The following is an 18,428-nucleotide window of genomic DNA, read 5'->3' as shown; positions in this document are numbered from 1 at the left end:
AGATTTTTATTCCTCAGCTGTGAACCTTTCTTCTAAGGTGATAAAGGCACTACTGTAAGTATTAAACTACGATATACTCTTATAGCTGTGTCTGTGTATATGTGGTGGTGGTCTGTATGTGTGTGTGCATGTGCAATATTTTTAACACAAGGAACTAGAAAGGCAGAAGAAAAATCAAATACCTTAACTAAGAAAATTAAGAGACACTGCTCATACTTAGCTCATCACATACACCAGTAGTTATCCCAAAACAGAGATGCTGTGTGTGTAAACACACACCCACGTAAACACAGACAGAGAACACAGCAATCTTTTCTGAACAAGTTTCCCAGCCAGTGTGCACAGTAGAGCAGGTGAGTGGAGGTGGGAGTCCAGCCGGCACCCCACTGCCCCAGCCGTGCACCCTGGCATAGTGCTCTTTCACCCCAATGAAGAGGGGCCTTTTGAGTTTTTTTTTTTTTTTTTTTTTCCAATTCATACAAAGGTGAAGAAGTTTTCTCACTAAACCTATCTCAGGGGAGCGCTTCCTTATAATTTGTACAAAGGTATGCCATATGGCTAATGATGGCCCTTATCCCAAAAATCTATCAAAACATTTGCAAACCAACTTTGGAGGTTAAAGGAAAAAAAAAAAAAAGACATCCACATAGTGATACTTTTTAATAAATGTTTCTCCTTTCTCCTCCTCCTAGATACATATTTGAGAGCAGTAATGCTGCAGCTGTCAAATATTAGTGTGCACTGAGAATAATGGAAGGATCATGTTAAAAATGCAGTCTCCTGAGCCCCCAGTCTAGAAATTATGACTCGACGGGGTGTGGGGCAAGGCCCGTGGAACTGTGAAGAGGGAAAGTCTCCAAAAATGCCTGCTTACGAGTTACACGTGACCGTGACGTCTGCAGGCCCTAAACTTGAAGCTCAGATGTGGTCTGGTCACTGATCTTGGGCCAGCTATTTCATTTCTCTTTGACCTCACTTTATTTAGCTATAAAAAGGACACAATGTAATATCTCAGTAGACTGTAAATATTAAATAAAATCCTGTATAAAAGTTCTTATGAAGATCCCTGGCAAACTGTAAACTCAAATTCTATTCTATTCTTGCTTTCTCTCCACTCAACTACATTTAAAAACCAGGTTGTCGAGACCCAGTCTGGTAAGATAATTTACGTAAGAAATGTAGGTGCCAGCAGCAGTATTTATTTTCTAAGGAGATCCAGGGAAAGTACTACTATGGGGATCAGAGGGGGGACTCTAAGTGCTGCACCTAGTTCTGGCATAATGATTTAGGGGGTGGGGTGGGGCGGGTGGGCAGGAGAACTTCAGCCCCCCATCGAAGGAGCAGAAAAGATTTTAAAGAAATAGAATATGATACGTAAGTTACATAAAAATATTTTTTTTCTACTACAAAATCTTGTCCATAACACTCCCAGCAAGCTTACTACGCAATTTGGTTTTGGTCATTTGTAAAATGCATTTTTTACTTACATTTCTCTGGATTTTCAAATTGTTGCTTAGCCTAATGTCTGTGGCCATGATAGCACACAGAATACTCAAATTGGTTTGTCATGTTTTTCAGCATGAAAAACAGCCTCAAATAAATTCCTGGTAAAAATTGTATAAAGAAGGTTTTGAGTGAAATAATCTCCCAAAGTCAATTTGATTTGTACACACGTGAAAAATTACCACACAGCTACAGTTTCAGAGGGAGATACTCAATGACTACCTTGAAAAGGAGTCCCACAAATGCAGATGCTATAGTCTCTAAGACAGGCCAGGGCCCAGCATATTACCTTTCTTATAATTTTATAAAGACAAGAAGTAACGCATAGTCTCCTGAATTGGACAGATAGTTGGTGTTCCTCTTAATTCTTCCAACAGAAAAAAAAGTGCAGACCCAGTGACTAAGCTAGCCATTTCTACTGGTTTGCTTCTACTAGAAAGCTGTAAATCACAGTATGGTACTGCCTTAAAAAGCTCTCCGACACTCGTATTTGTTTGTTTGTTCATTCAGGAAATATCCACTACAGGCCCGCTTTGTGCCAGGGACTGTTCGAGGCTTTGAACAAATGGACCTTACGACTCTTGTTTTTCCTTCTCCACTGACATGAGATCTCTTATTTCCTGTTAATTTGACCAACAATTCATAAGCCTAGTCCTAAAAGGAGTGTCTGTAGGCTGGAAAGCAGAAGTGAGGGAGGGAGGAATGGAAGAAAAAGTCTGACAATTATTTATTTAGGTAGCTAGCATCATATACAGATCCTACAGGAAGAGTCATCAAAAGGGCGGAGAGCGGCAGAAGACCAGCTACAAGGGATGATTTCTGTAGTTTAAACAAGTATTAGACCACTGCATGTAGGGGCTGCTGGAGAGTAGAGATAGTCATAGGTACCACACTACCAGTGCAAAAAATCATCATCATCATCATCATCATCATCATCATCAAAGGCTTATTTAATATCCTCTTGATTGAATTTTGAAAGCATGCAGGATCCTCAGGATCAGGAGAGCTCTGTCCTAAGGAACTTACTGAAGATTGGCTTGTGAGAGACTACATGCATAAGGAATTTGGAAAGGTTAAGCAGACTGTAACAAGAACCAATAGAGGCTGCTACCCTGCTAACCTGCGCAGCAGCTAGTGCACTCTTGTGGTCTTCCAAAGTCACTACAAGTTGTTCGTGCTCGGAGAGTAAATTCTTATGCTGTTGCTACACAAAAAAGAATTTTACATGTTGACATTTAACATTCTAAGACAACTTCTGCTTTGCCTGACAGCGGTATGGGCACCCACACGCAGCTTGCCTGCCTGGCTGTTTGTTGTTCTCATAGCATTTGCTAAGTTGAAAAATCATCATAGAGAGAAGATTCTATGAATGTAGTATTCGGAAACCGACAATGTGCTACCTCAACGTCATCATCACTAATCGCTTCTCGGCCTTTTGGCTAAGATCAAGTGTAGTATCAATATCATAATCACAATGAAATCAAAATCAAAGGAACATCTCATTATTAATAAAACTTGGTAAACACAAAGCTTATTAAAATGCAACCATCTAGCAAAAGAATCATTTCAGTACGAACAAAAATGCATTTTCAGACCATCCTTTAGCTCACGATGCAGAAGTGGTAAAAGTACTGGGCACACTCCAGTTTACGCAAAGCCCAAAACAACAATGTGGATTGGTAATGCAGGTCAATTAGGGAATAACATCTAAAGACATTCTGCAAAGTAAAGCAGGCCAACAGTAAACAGTCAAATGCACAGTTCTGTTTTACCTTGACGTCTTGAAGCTGTGTGTGCATGTCTTGGTGCGCTTTCCTTAGTTGTCTATTCTCTTCTCTCAAATTGTACACGGTTTCTATTTTTGAAAAAGAAAATAGTGCCTAAAGCCTTGAGATTTTCTGGCTTTTGATTCCATTAGTTTCATATCTGAAACTTCACATAACTATTTTTAGGATTTGTTTTTAACTTTGATAGTATAATAGGCCAAATCAACCAAAATTATATCATTTGGGGATGTGGCATGGGTTCAGCCGGACATTCCAAAACAATCTGGTTTGATAGTTTAAATACTTTTAAAGAAGCTACACAGTGTAGAAGTTAAGGAGTTGTAATTACTCAGTAGTTAAAAAAATGACGTATTTCTATTAATAGCCAAGTCCTTAGGAATAAAATGTAATGGGCAGGAACGGTATAAGATTTGAGTCTCTCCACAAATTAAAAAGAAAGTTATCAAAAAGTACAAATCCTCCTTCTATAGCATGAATAATTTCCACAGACCCCAAAGAGTATTTCAATTACAAAGGCAACTCAAGAAATAAGAGACAGAGAAAAATACCACTTACCTGTTGAAAAATTCTACATCTATTTTCTTTCCTCTACCACTGAGTTCTTGACTGATGCAAATTCTCCCACCAATAACAAAAGGACAGTTTTCTCCAGGGCTATAATGTGAGACCATGGCTGTCCAAGTAAAGTCCTATAATCTCTCCAATCTCAAGCCTACTGTTCAGGGAACAGCTTCAGTGACTTAAAGATTCCAGGCCCAGCTCTGTTACCCTCCTGGTGATTTTCTCACGTTTACTATATCTGGGCATTAGATGCTATGAACTGTTAGCTCCAGGGCTGAATCTAACTCACATGAGTTTTTTCTTTTTTTCTCTCTCTCTTTTTTTTTTTTTTGGCCCCTGCAGTGTTGACCTATGCAGAGTGTTCCACATTTGAACAGTTGTCACCCCTTAAAAATCAAGAATCTGGGTCTACTAATATTTGGCAACACGAGGCCAAATCTCATGTGACAATACTCAGCAGAAGTTGAATGGTGGCAGGATGACAATATAATTCATTTTTCAATGGGAGGTACCTTTGAAAGTGAAAGGGGATGCTGTTAATAACAATGCTGAGACAGCAGCTGTTAAGTCTGCACAGTGCTGGGCAAACCACCCGAGTGGCAGACAAAACCCTAACTCTGCAGCGTGGCACCCAGCGCTGAAGAAAATGCCCATCACCACCTCTCACCATATTTTCTGTCCACTTTTACTCCTATATAGTCCCTGCCTAACCCCCTGAGCTTTGGACTGGTGATTGGGTTTAGGGGAGAGATCAAGAACAGGGTGGGAAGGATTTCGACTCAAAGGTCAAAACAGGACACCACTGGCAATCCAAGGACACTCTAAATGTGTCGTTGGCTGGATGGGGGCTTCAGTAGACACACGCATACATACATACACATGCAAACGTGCATATACACGCCTACATGCATGCACACACACAACACCCAATCCACTAGCTTATAAAGGAGTTTTGGATTATAAACTTAAGGCAGTTGCTTCTGTACTTTAACTGTATTGACTTGAGTTATTTAATTTGATTAAGCCTCAGTGCCTTCATTTGTTAAATTAGGCTAAACACAATGCCTCACTTACAGGTTGTTATGAGAATTAAATAAAAATAATCGCATGAAGAGTTTCACCTGGTACCGGCACATGGTAAACATTTGCTGAGTGCCAGCCATTATTTTAAAAATAACAAAAAGAATACTTACTTAAACTTATATGCTACCAGCTCATCTCCCCAGGATTCTAAATTCCCTTCTGGTATCACATTAAACTACCACAGACTGCCTGGATTATTCACCTTAGTTGCCACTAATCTGCATCTATCACAGTATGCTTTAACTTACTATCTAAAGCTTTTATCCAGGAATCATAATCACGCAAAAGTGCTGATGTAAAAACTGCTCATAAAAGTGTCATCAAAGGCATCTTCACACCCGACTGTTTAAGGCCTCTGTGAAATTTCTTTCAAAAATTGATACCAGAAATACGTACCATTCTCTCTCACCTCCTTCTCTTACTCTCCGTTTCTCCCTCCCTTGCTCAACACACAGTGTAGGTATATTCTCTCTTTCTGATGATGAGAACCCTGCCACTTACTGCATTTCCTTTTCTGTCCTGGCTGCTAGCAAGTTGAGACCAAGTTACGAGGCTTGCATTATTTAGGACACAGAATTCACATACATGTGTCCTTCTCTTTGCCATGGTTCTGATTTATCACTTCTGTATTTAATTTGTTAAAACTCTACTCTACATGAGCTTTATTTCAAAGAAAGGAATACAGAGTAGACACAAGAAAACATGATTTATATTACCTCCGTGAAGACTTTTCTCTGTTATCTTAATGACTCCCACCATCTGCCATATCACCAACAAGCCAACGCCCCTGCCAGTCTACACCTTCTGGGTATCATCTGCTGACACCTGGCCCCTCTCTCAAGACCACCTGAACTCCTTGTAAACTGCTTCTATGGCTACCTAACTCCCATGTGCCTTTTTGCTGTAACTTATTATTTTGAAGTACTTACAGACAAAACATTGCAAAAAAAAAGTACACAGAGGTCCAAAGTACCCATCACTCAGCTTCCCTCTATGATGATATCTTATATAAAATCAAAATATTGTTTGGTACAGTATAATTAACTGGGCCACAGGCCTTCCTTGGATTTCACCATTGTTTTTGCAAGCATCATGTGCCTTTTTACACCAACTCTCGCACTTCAAACTTATTTAGCATCTGAAGAGCTGATTGTAGAATATTTCCCCTTTTAAGAATTTACATGTACTCAGAGACGTGATACATATTGCTTCATATTAGTATGAAAATGCCTCATGCTGATGCTGATTGTGTGTCAGTAACTGTTCTAGGTGCTGTACATAAATCAGTTAATCCTCACATGAACCCTAGGAGGTGGATGACTTGTTATGAATACCCCAGTTCTACAGACAACGGCAATGAGGTGTGTGGTGATTACACAGCCTGTCCATGGTCATGTAACTAGTAACCGAAGAGGCCAAAATCCACCAGGGCCCTCTGACTCTGGGGCCTGAGCTTTTCAGAGCTACTGCTAGCAATCAACAGGTAATCTTTTCGGCCCCTTGGAGACTAGGAAATGCACGGGGCAATTCGGATCATCACAATGACCATGCAGCATAGCTGGCATTTTATGGATAGGGGTCAGAGATGCTAAATATCTTGCAATACACATACAAAGAGAACCGTCTCACCCAATGAAACCAACGCGCCCCACCAAGAACCACTAAGTATTCTAGGGCGCCTGGGTGGCTCAGTCGGTTGAGCGTCCAACTTCAACTCAGGTCATGATCTCACAGCTCATGAGTTTGAGTCCCGCATCGGGCTCTGTGCTGAGAGCCCAGAGCCTGGAGCCTGCTTCGGATTCTGTCTCTCTCTCTCTCTCTCTCTGCCCCTCCCCCGCTCACACTCTGTCTCTCTCTGTCTCTCAAAAATAAATAAACGTTAAAAAAATAATTAAGAATCACTATTCTATTCTGTTTCCCTAAACAAACACAAAGAGATAAAGATAAATGTGAAATGTTACGAAGAAGTAACCACATGTGGGGGCACCTGGGTGGCTCAGTGTCCAACTCTTGATCCCGGCCCAGGTTATGATGTCACAGTTCAGGAGACTGAGCCCTGCTTCAGGCTCTGCACTGATAGCACAGAGCCTGCCTGGGATCCTCTCTCCCTCTCTCTCTGCCCCTCCCTGGCTCACACTCTTTCTCTTTCTCTCAAAATAAATAAACTTAAAAAAAAAAAAGAAGAAGTAACCACAGGTAAGTGTGAATCAATCGCCATGTAAAACAACAAACAAAATTCTATTGTTTTACAGAAACATTAATATGAGCAGTTATGTCCACATAAACTGGCTAATTAGACTTTCAAATACCTTTTAGCTTAGAAAGTTCTTGCTCTTTCTCTTGCTGCAGCTGCAGGTATTTCTGCTTATGGTCATTAAACGTCCTACTGAAGTCTTCTCCTTGCTTGCGATGTTCCTCCTCCAAGTCGCTGTGCTGTTTCTTCAGCTCCTCGTGTTGACTCTGCAAAGATGAGAACTTGAGCAGAGATGTGTATTCCCTAAATTATCCCAGAGTCTATAGCCTTTCTCTCTGGAGAAAGAACAGGTGAAGTAGCAGGTTCTGTCTTCCTCGGGTTGCTTTTAATTTGGGCCGTTCCCCTCCATTTCCCTTACATTTCAGATCAGTGGCTTGGGATCATGGCCAAACATAATTTTCTCTTTAATTTTTAACATCGGTAAAACAAGAAGTCAGAAGTCAGCAATGGGAGATGGAAAGGGGGGTGGGGGAAGGATTTGGGGAAATTCCCAGGGGTTCAAATTGCTGCGGAGACAAGGTAAAGATAATGGAAAAATTATCCCTCCACAGATATTCCAGACTTTCTCTTTCAATCTAATGTTTTCTCAGCAACATTTTTTATTTCCCTTCCTTACTTTTCAGCCTTCCTGGCAACTCAGTTTAAAGAAAAAGGGAAAAAAGTGATATTTTTCCCTTTGGGGGAAGTAATAAATCTTATTTACCTTACTCCTAGTTATAATACTACACTGTAATCATAATCTAGGTAAATGCTACAATCTCCATATGCTTAATGAAAGGATGGTCTGCTTTAATCCATGCACTGCTTTCTTGATCCAGGAAAGGTTCTGGTTTCGATGAAAAGCACTCACTCTACTGACACAGGAGGAAAGACAATACCAAAGAAAAAGCCAGGCGGGGAGGGAGGGAGGGAGGGAGGTTGAAGGAAGGGGTGGAGACGGTGACATGGTTTTCCTGATGTGCAGAAGGCTTCATGAGATCCAGTCTTCTCTTCTAGCTTGACAGAAATAATGAATCTTCCCCCCACCCCAGCCCCCCCTTTCTCTCTCTCTCTCTCTTTCTTAAGTCGTCTTGACCCACAATAGTTTTACCCAAGAATCAAGGAAGGAAAACCTTTAAATATAAATTGTGTTCCTGTAGCAAGTAAAAGGACACATTAAATATTAGTAACATGAATGAGACATTTAATTCTACTGCCTCCAACGTGCCTAAGATGAAAGAAAATATCTAAGGTAGACCACTGTGAAAAATTAAACAAACAAAAAGCCTTAAAGGATAAAGAGAAGAACAGAATTAAAAATCAGGTGACCAGACACTGTTTCACCAAAAAAAAATGTGTAATAAGCTGAATGGTTGTGTGTGTGTGTGTGTGTGTGTGTGTGTGTGTGTTTATAATTGGGTGATAAGATGAGGGGACATTACAATTCTACATCATTTTTAATGAAAAATGACAATGTGCTGTATTACCACACAAATCAACCTTCCATAAGTTTTCCTTGATCTTGTAAGTTACTTAGTTCTTTCATCCATGCATGAAGAACAACTTTAAATTACTCACTTTCAACATCTGATGTTGCACATTCAACGCACTGTATCTACTATTGGAATCTTGCTGTAAATTGAAAAGAAAATGGTTAACACAGAGATAACGAATCTGGCTCTCTTGCTAAACATGGCTTAAAGCACTTAACAGAACAATTCCATCTATTTCACTTATATAAGCCACAATGAATTCTATGCTCTAACCAGGATTTCTCTGGGGCCATCTCTTTATTTAACGGCAGGAAGAAGTTTCAATGTTCCTCAAAGTTTGCTACATTTTAGTAAAGAAACAGTAAGACATGAAGTCATAAAACAGCACCCTGGCAGGGCCCCTGGAAATGATTTACTTCCCTTCCCCTCTCCAGTTGAGAAGAACCGAGGCTCAGACGCACAAGGTCCTTGCCCTGAGACACAGTCACTGTGCATGGTGCATGGCTGATACACCACGCCAGGTGCTCTGAGGGGATGGGGGGATGAACCAACTTGCACCAGGCCTCACAGTCTCTGCAAGCCTTAAGAAAGGGAAGAGAAAAGGTGCTTTCCTTCCCTGGGCTTCCGCAGGTAAGGAATTCTCCATGTGTCATTTTACCCATTTCACAAGTGAGAAACCGAGAAAGGATAAGGACTCCAAGCTGAGGGCAAACACTTGTTTAGTAGCAGAGCCAGGACTGAAACCTGAGCCGAAGCCATGTTGCAGCAGTGTACAATTTGTGTCACAGGGGAACATCTTTACACACGGGCCTCACACATTTCCACAGTCCTGGACAGCCACAAGCAGCCAGGGCACAAGATGCCTGACAATTCTCCCTCCCCGTGCTGTTCTATCTGACGTGCTGCACCCCATCTCCGGCACAAGTACACTCCCAACGATTTCTGGTTTTCTTTTTTTTTTTTTTTTTTTACAATTTCCAAAATGAACTGCATTTTTCCTCTATCACTTCACTTTATTGCTTTATTTCATAACGCAGTTTCTTTGTAAAGTCAAAGAGTAAACTTTATTGCTTTATTTTATTGCTTCATTTCATAACGTACTTTCTTTGTAAAGTTAAAGTTTACTCTATTGCTTTATTTCATAACGAACTTTCTTTGTAAAGTAAGAGTAACTCTTTTGAAATGCACAACAGAAAGTACGCAATCTTAGCTGGGCCTTTTAAAAGTTAAGAGTTGAAAGCTGACAGCCTCCTGACTCTTCTCAGTTTTAGTACCCCAGAATGCTGATGTTTCATTCAACTAATGTTATATGTTTTTCTTAGAGTAAGAGAAAATCTTGCTTTTCTCCAGTGAATTTGTACTAAAAAAAAAATTTTAAATGCCACTATCATTCCTTCCTTCCTTTCTTCCACAAATGTATCTGAATGCTGACCCTAGGCCAGATGTTACACAGTAACATCTGTGCAAGTTACAGTAACACTGTACAAAGGCAAAGCAAAATATACATCACATATATATTCTCTTAGAAAAGGACTACAAATGAACAAATGAATGAATAATCTTTTATTTATTGTTGAACATTAAGGCTAGTCCCACTTTATCAAAAATATATTTATATGTTTATATAATTATATTTATATATTTATATTTAAATATGTTTATATAATTATATTTATATTTAAATATATTTATATATATACTATACGTATATATATATACGTAGATATATATTTCGTATATATATACATATGTATATATATACGTAGATATATATATTCTCATATATTACGTATATATATATACGTAGATATATATTTCAGCCTTACTGTCCTAATGATCAACACTGTAAAAGATTTTGTTGCTATATTTCCCTCTCCTTAAGTTTCATAAAATAATTAAGAAAAAAACCCAAAACATACCCTTCCTTTATTTAGTGTTTCTTGTGCTTCTAATTTATAAACAAGAAAATCTAGAAAATAAAAAAATGGAGAAAATAGGGTGTAAGTTAATTCATTATGGAATTTTTAAACAAAGGCAAACTTTACTCAGACTTGTGAAAAATATTTTAGGTTTAAAAACAATCATGCTTAGTAACGCAGTTTATTTTGCCTCTTAATGCTTTAGAGAGAATTGAAAATAACTATCATATAATTTTCATCTTTATTTTAAAGCTATATATCTTGAATAAACAAAATATACATGATAACCAATTAATTAGAAGTGGTCTTAGATTGTGCATTCTGCAATGAACTCTCCTTGAAATTAAGGAGAAAGAAAAAAATGAGGCACACCTAAAGACAAGAGATGATTTATTGCTATCCACTAGATGGCATGCTAAAACCATTCAGGACTTGAAAAGAGAAATCAAGCCTTGGAAACCACCTTTTATGCTCTTAAAGCTTTATTATCCACTAGATGGCTCTATAAAATCACTCTGCATTTAAAGACAAGGAGAATCCAAATCCTATCAAAGCAGTTTAATGATGTTAAACTTGTATTCTTCCAACAGGCTTAATCCAAGGGTCAGTAAAACATCCTACCCCATACTGCCCTCCCATTTTCCCTCGTCTACTCTATACCAACATAATCAGACAGAATACCTAACTTATATTTCCTCATAAGATTTCACAAAACATAAGGAAACAAATAAGAAGAATGGGGATAAATTCAAACCACAAGCTGTATAAAGCCTATGTTTTCTAGAAAAATTCTGATAAAAATCAGTAGCATTGCCTAATGCCTGTCCTAAATGCTAATTGCTCAAATTGAACCCATCAGCTGTGTCAATAAAAGCCTAAAATAAAATATGTGCATAACATAGGAGACACCATACAAAAAAAGAGACATCATGCAATGAGATCAATTTCTTATGTTATAAATGTATGTATATGTCTAAATGTATGCATGTATGTGTATACGAATGTATAAAATTTGTCATATTCTGGACAACACAAGCTGTTACTCCTTGTACATCTATGGACAGAAGTTTCTGGTATAAGTAACATATGTGTGTAATATTCACATGAAAAGCTGTTTATTTCTGATGTATGTGTAACTAATAATATGAACTACCTCAAGGTGGCATAAACTGAATGAAAGATTCTGAACCTAATCTTAAGCAGAAATTATTGAACTGCACAATGCATTACATATTGCTTGACTTTCTCAGTCTACCCATAAAACTGACTTAGGGTTTAGCTGAGAAATTTCTTAGCAAAAAGATAGTAAAGCAAGTACATGATATGTCAACGAGGAGTTTGATAAAAATACAGAACAGAAATTGCATTTTATATTTACCTTCCTTTGCTTTCTTATGTTCAAGTCTTTCCTTTTGCAAGGATTTCTCTAATCTTGATCTGTGTTCATACACAACTGAAAAAAAAAGTTAAAATTTATCTGCAAAGAATTAGAACTTCTAAAGTAAAATTAACATCAATTTTCAAAATGGGGGGGGTGGGAAACAATTTAAGGTCTTCGCAATTAACATAAAAATGACTGCATTTATAAGTTCCACATTCTGGGTAAAAAACAGAAACAATAATACACATAATTCTGAGCTGACTTCTGCATAGCCTGCCCCTTTATAGAAACAATACTCTGAGAGAGGCTTCTATCCACCTTCTTTGCCAGCTCCTTCTCCTGCTTCTCAAATACAAGAATCTCTGAGGTTCCATGTCTCTTGCAGGGCAGAGGTGTCCACTCTCCTGACTTTCACCACCATTTGCACAGCTGTTAGCCCCACATGTATATTTCTAGCTCCTGCCTCTCTCTTAGGTATTAGCACAGCATCTTCCAAAGACTTCAGGTTTCTCCACCTACATATCCCATAAATACTGGCAAGTCCACGTGATCTGAATGTGAGCTAAGGCTGTCCAGACCAGTAAGGAAACCTCAGCACCCCACTGGCCTAAAAGAGAAGGCGTATTCCCCCACAGCAAGGAAAACACAGGGGAGAGTCATAGAAATGAAGGGGGCAGGGACTCTAAACAGAACCTATAAACGTCAGGTTTACATCTGCCATGGGGAGAAGCCAATGGCAAACTGATGCCATGCTGTAAGACTTTCCTGTGCTTGATTATCCCTACCTACCCAGTCTTCTCTGAAGCAGCCAGCATTGCCAGGTGAGTAGAGAGGAAGAACAGATGTGGTAGGGGAAAAGAGGGAGGAGAGGCCCATCAGGACTCTCTCTTTCCCACCTCAGGCTTCACTTCTACATCAAACGGGAAGAATGGGAGGAGCTTTACCTTTGAATGAATAAGATGATAAAGTCGGTATTTTATTTATACAATAAAATGTATGCAGATGGACTAGACCAGACATAACACTTAGTAGACCAAGACTGTGTTTCCGGATAAAAGTTACTAAAAAAATTTTTTTTTTTTCTTTTAATCTGAGAGAAGTTGAGAAGTATCCAAGTTTGTGTTAAGATTTCCTTCTGGGAGGGCGCCTGGGTGGCGCAGTTGGTTAAGCGTCCGACTTCAGCCAGGTCACGATCTCGCGGTCCGTGAGTTCGAGCCCCGCGTCAGGCTCTGGGCTGATGGCTCGGAGCCTGGAGCCTGTTTCCGATTCTGTGTCTCCCTCTCTCTCTCTGCCCCTCCCCCGTTCATGCTCTGTCTCTCTGTCCCAAAAATAAAAAAAAAAAAAAAAAAAAAAAAAGTTGAAAAAAAAAAAAAAGATTTCCTTCTGGGACAGAAAGGCCAGCCTTGCAGAGTGGTTTGTACAGGCAAAGAAGGGGGGAAAGGGCAAAACCTGAATTTCTGACATACACTTTGCATCCTATTTGTGCAGCATTATGGTCCCATGTGATCTCATTCCTTGCCAAGGAAAGCCAAACCTGTTATTTGGTTCCCATGCCAGTCCCTAGCTTCCCTTGGCTGCCTAAGATACAATTTCACCATCAATCATGGACTCACCATGTACAGTGCATACAACTGCCCGACACTATTGGACACATCCAAAAGTGCCGCGGTCACAGCAACTCCCCTCCCCTCCCCCACACCTGACATAATAACCCCTTACGCTTGAAGTGAATGCCCTGTCCCTCCCGCCCTTTCCCCAGTGTCACGGCTGCCAGTTGGCAGCTCCTGCTGTCCTCCCTCCAACTTGCCCATCGCCTCCTGGGTCCTCCACCGCCTCCCCACACTGCATCTCTCATCTTGTCATCCCATATAAACCTTCCACTTCCAAGGAGGTTTCTCTCCCTCTGCAACTACCACAGCCCCGACCTCTACTCACACGTCTGCTGCCATCTCTGGGCACTGCTCCTAGAATTCCTGCCACCATCCAAACTGGCATCACGTCATGCCCTGGCAGCGTGTATGCCCCAATCTCAACTTGCCCCTCAGCCTCAGCCTCACACAAGTCATAGCAACCATCCCTGCTCCAGTCTTTTCCTCTGCCTGGAGTTCTATTTCCTGCCAGATGACCCTTCCTCGCCCACCCCAGTGCTATTCTTTATAAAGGAATCCAATACAGCTCTGTATCCATTGAGCCCCTACCATGTAACTGGAACCACATCATGAGTATAAATGAAAAATGAATAGATAGACATAGGCCTGGCTACAAGCAGCTCAAGTCTAACACAGTAGACAGGTTAGTAGACAGTAATTTTTAAATAATTAGAGCTATAGGTCATGATCTCACGGTTCGTGAGTTCGAGCCCTGCCTCAGGCTCTGTGCTGACAGCTCGGAGCCTGGAGCCTGCTTCAGATTCTGTGTCTCCCTCTCTCTCTGCCCCTTCCCCTGCTCACACTCTTTTTTGCTCGCTCAAAAATAAATAAACAATAAAAAAAATCAAAAAACGGAGCTAAATACATTTAGCGCAATAAAAATATATTGAAGCCCAAGGAAAGACAAGGATGAGCTCTGGATGCGAGAAAGGTAAGAGAAGACTTCTCAGAGGTGAGAAGAGGTGATCTCTTGGCTGGCTTTGAGAATGAAGAGCAGTTTGACAGAAAAGGACCCCGAGGGAGAAAGGCACTTCTGGAAGACATCACAGGGACAAAAGCACAGGGGCATGAACTTGGGGTAAAGGAAGCTGTACTCCAAAAAGCTTGGTTGCAGGACACCTGGGTAGCTCGGTCAGTTAAATGTCTCACTCTTGACCTTGGACCAGGTCACAATCTCAGGGTTTGTGAGACTGAGCCCTACATCAGGCTCTGCACTGACAGCATGGAACCTACTTGAGAGTCCTTCTCTACCTCTCTCTGCCCCTCCCCCATTTGCATGCACACATACTCTCTCTCTCTCTCTGTCTCTCTCAAAGATAAATAAAAATAACTTAAAAAAAATCTTGGGACACCTGGGTGGCTCAGTCAGTTAACCATCTGACTACTGATTTCAGCTCAGGTCACAATCTCACACACGGTTCGTGAGTTCGAGCCCCACACTGGGCTCTGTGCTGATAGTGTGGAGACTGCTTGAGATTCTCTCTCTCCCTCTCTCTCTCTGCCCCTCCCCTGTTCTCTCTCTCTCTCTGCCCCTCCCCTGTTCTCTCTCTCTCTCTCTCTCTCTCAAAATAAATAATCTTAAAAAAAAAAAAAAAAAAGCTTGGCTACAAGTCCAGTGTTGAGAAATTTTTTTTTTTTTTCAAACAAATCTGTATGGTATATAAGTCCCTCTGCCAGCTTCTAAAAAGCCTATTAAAACCAAGAAGTTTCTTGGATTGGTACCAACAGTATCATGTGGAATGATGTTTAGAACAAGGCAGGGTAAAAAAAGGTTAGCACTATAGGACCTCACTAAGCCAAGCCCTAAATAAACTGCATGCTCAGTCAGGTGGGAAAAACTTACAGGGATGCAGGTACATTACAGTGCTATCACGATATCACAGAGGCAAAAACAGGATGCCACAGGAACACCTAAGCTCCCCGGCTGGAAGGAAGTGCACTCCTTTCCTCTAACCCACCAGCCAAAGTTCCCAGGTCCTGGGTAGAGAGAGTCACAGGAACATACACATGCCAGTTAAAATGGAATTTTGGTGTATTAATTGGACATATTATAGATGATTTCAGCAAGTATGTGTGTCACTTTCAAAGAAAGGAACAGGAAAAGAAGTCAAGATCTTGTTCCAGTGAAACTTAAGTGGCAGCAGGGGTGAGTGGGAGGTCCTGGGTACAGGGGGCTCCTGAGGAGGTCGGGACTAGTAGAGGCGAACAATTCCAGCCTAGAAACACCCATGATCTTAAGAGACAGAGAAGCACAGTAAACAAGACACAGGAGAGGGCTGCTCACCACCTGTCTCCGGCTCTCAGACTCCATATACTAAACATTATTATGGAAGGGTAATGATAGAGAAGGAAGCTGCATTTACAACTTATAATCCTGTGAAATTCTTTACTTCATATATAGCAGCAATCACCATAAACTTACTCTTGCAAACTCAGTCTTATATGGGACTTGGTAATTGGGTAATGATTGTCTTTGCACTGGGAAGCAGAAAACTCATCAGCATTATTTCATCTTCAGTAAGAGTAGAGGGTCCACTACATTATACCAAGTAGACAGGGAGTGTAGGGGATGGGATGAGAGGGTGGGAGACAATGCTCCATTCTTTAGTCTCTTCTCTGCAATGCAATCAGGAAGATAACGTGCCAACAGCCAGTCCGAAGTACCCATTTATCATACTGAATCACACAACTGTCTTTGACAGTTTTACACTCAATGGGAATTTACACGTTCAACATATTAATAGCCATGTTGTCTCAAGAGCCAGAAAATCTGAGGATACACAGTTATAAACTTTCATAAATAACCTCAACAGATGCTACGAAATGTCTACAAAGAGCCCAACATGTTTGTGGATTCCAATCAAAAGTCAAAGGTCTTCAGAAATCTGAGATGTACATGAACGAATAAAATGGCAGCACTATTAGCAAGATCTAAGGCATAAAGAATGTGGTTTTGCAAATGCAGTAAAAAAAAAAAATGTGGTAAATAAGGATAGAGAATATATGTACAAACCATGAGGTAATTGTACTATTAATATTATCTTACTCAGAACTGGTCAAGCCATTATTATAGCACCAGTTTCTGGTCCTGACGTAAAATAACTTAAGAATGCAGAAATGGCTTAAGGGTTGGAGAATATCAACAAGGAGGAGGTGAGAGAAGGGAGCCGCAGTGACTGATAGGGGCTGGAGAAGTGCTGTTTCTTAATCAAGTTCAAAGAAAAAGGAAAACAAAGCCAAAAGGAGTCTTAAACTGTATGCTGAGGAAACCACATTATGTAAGGGAAAATGAGAGTGAAAATTAACCCTTGAAACTGCAAATTCTAGAAAGAAAGGGAGAGGGAAAGAAGCAGATGGTAATGTAATGGTTGAGAGCACAGACTCCGGTGTCTAGATGCAAATCCCAGATCTATTCCTTACGGGGCAAGTGGCTGAACTTTGTACTTCAGTTACCCTCACACGGTGTATGGGAATAATGATATCACCTATCTCTTTTGGGTGAATGTCAGGGTTAAATAAGTTAAATTGTGCCAAGTGCTTAGTTAAATTGTGTCAAGTGCTTAGAACACTGCTCGGCACAGAGTAAAAGCTAGAAAATTTTAAAATATTTTTTCACCTATCTGTGATGGCTTAAAACTGCCAAAGAATCAGATGATTCCCTGAGCCCTTTCAACCCTACAATTAAAGTCTAGTAATGTGAAGTACTTACACACACACACACACACACACACACACACACACACACGGAGACAGCAGGCAGGGGGACTCGAAAAGGCAATAAAATATTAATCTCAGTTCCCTTTTACTTAAAAAAAATTTTTCCCTTAAAAAAACCAGAAAGTAAGTAATCAGTCCAACAGCTCCAAAACTCAGAAGGCTTTTTTTTTTTTTTAAATAAGAACCGAAAAGTAAAACAGAATCTTTGTGTCCTTGTAGCTCTCTAGAAAATTTCCCTATCAACTAAACAGACACACACATACACCCCACACTACCCTTAATTCTTTTAACATGCGTTCTCCAGGCTTTGGAGCTAGTGATTTATCTAGATGGGTTTACTGTTTCACTTAGAAGGAGGATCACTAATCAATCCTTGTCACCTATCTCTATTTTCCTATTTATACTCTGAAGTCAAGGGCATCAGTCAAGATGAACTAATACTGCCAGAACCTCCACGACAAAAAAGGTGCATAATGAGTATTCTCAAAGCACCAGACAAATTTAAGGAAAAATAAGGATAAAAATAATGATTCAATCTTGGCATTCAAGATTTTTAAGGCAGAACAGCACTGCAACCGGGATAGGATCTGAATCACAAGAACCCATGAGGAAAGGATGAAAACGCATAATACTCATCATCTCCCCCGCTTCCTGAAAAGGAGTTTAATATTTTCCATGCAGTTGAGAATGGAAAGAGGTTTTATTCCTCTTTCAAGCACTCAAGAGTTTATAATCATGCCAGCTTCCTGCAGCAATTTTCCATTTTAACTCTGACTTCCTCTGAAAGTCACAAGAGAAATTAGCTGTTGCACATCCCCTTGTGGGCAAAATACCTATCTATGACATTTCAGGGCAAACAGCGCCAATTCAGAATTAAAAGGCAACACTCCAAAATTAGAAAGCATCGCTGAGTCTTTTAGCACCTTAAGCCAAGAGAGGGCAATGTTTCTTTGGCAGAAGCAACAGCCCATAGAATTTTGCTTTCAGTCTTGCCCGTAACATAAGGTTTTGTCTTTATTAAAAAAAAAAAACAACAAAAAAACACTTGAGGCTCCGTAAGAAAGTCATAGAACTCAACCTGTGAAACCATTAAGAATTGCAA

General features: G+C 40.1%; 1 protein-coding gene and 1 pseudogene across 4 annotated transcripts in view; one reads left to right on the top strand and one right to left on the bottom strand.

Moving 5' to 3' along the window:
* Nucleotides 1-18,428, bottom strand: part of GOLIM4 (golgi integral membrane protein 4) — a 78,575-nt gene that overhangs the window by 21,703 nt on the left and 38,444 nt on the right. For 2 of the 4 annotated variants that reach the window (XM_049628579.1, XM_049628580.1), the window contains exons 2-7: nt 11,958-12,032; nt 10,580-10,629; nt 8,746-8,799; nt 7,244-7,394; nt 3,276-3,358; nt 2,624-2,707 (exon numbers count right to left, since the gene is read on the bottom strand). In XM_049628579.1, coding sequence (XP_049484536.1) covers nt 2,624-2,707; nt 3,276-3,358; nt 7,244-7,394; nt 8,746-8,799; nt 10,580-10,629; nt 11,958-12,032 — 497 coding nt within the window. The remainder of the gene's footprint in view (nt 1-2,623; nt 2,708-3,275; nt 3,359-7,243; nt 7,395-8,745; nt 8,800-10,579; nt 10,630-11,957; nt 12,033-18,428) is intronic. The other 2 variants (XM_049628582.1, XM_049628583.1) reach the window with 1 other exon arrangement.
* LOC125922278 (uncharacterized) lies at nt 2,923-3,003 on the top strand (annotated as a pseudogene).

The sequence above is a fragment of the Panthera uncia genome, chromosome C2 (genome assembly GCF_023721935.1).
Source record: "Panthera uncia isolate 11264 chromosome C2, Puncia_PCG_1.0, whole genome shotgun sequence".
NCBI classification, from domain to species: domain Eukaryota; kingdom Metazoa; phylum Chordata; class Mammalia; order Carnivora; family Felidae; genus Panthera; species Panthera uncia.
Note: the sequence above shows the minus strand (reverse complement) of the source record. Positions and strands in the feature narration are given on the sequence as shown.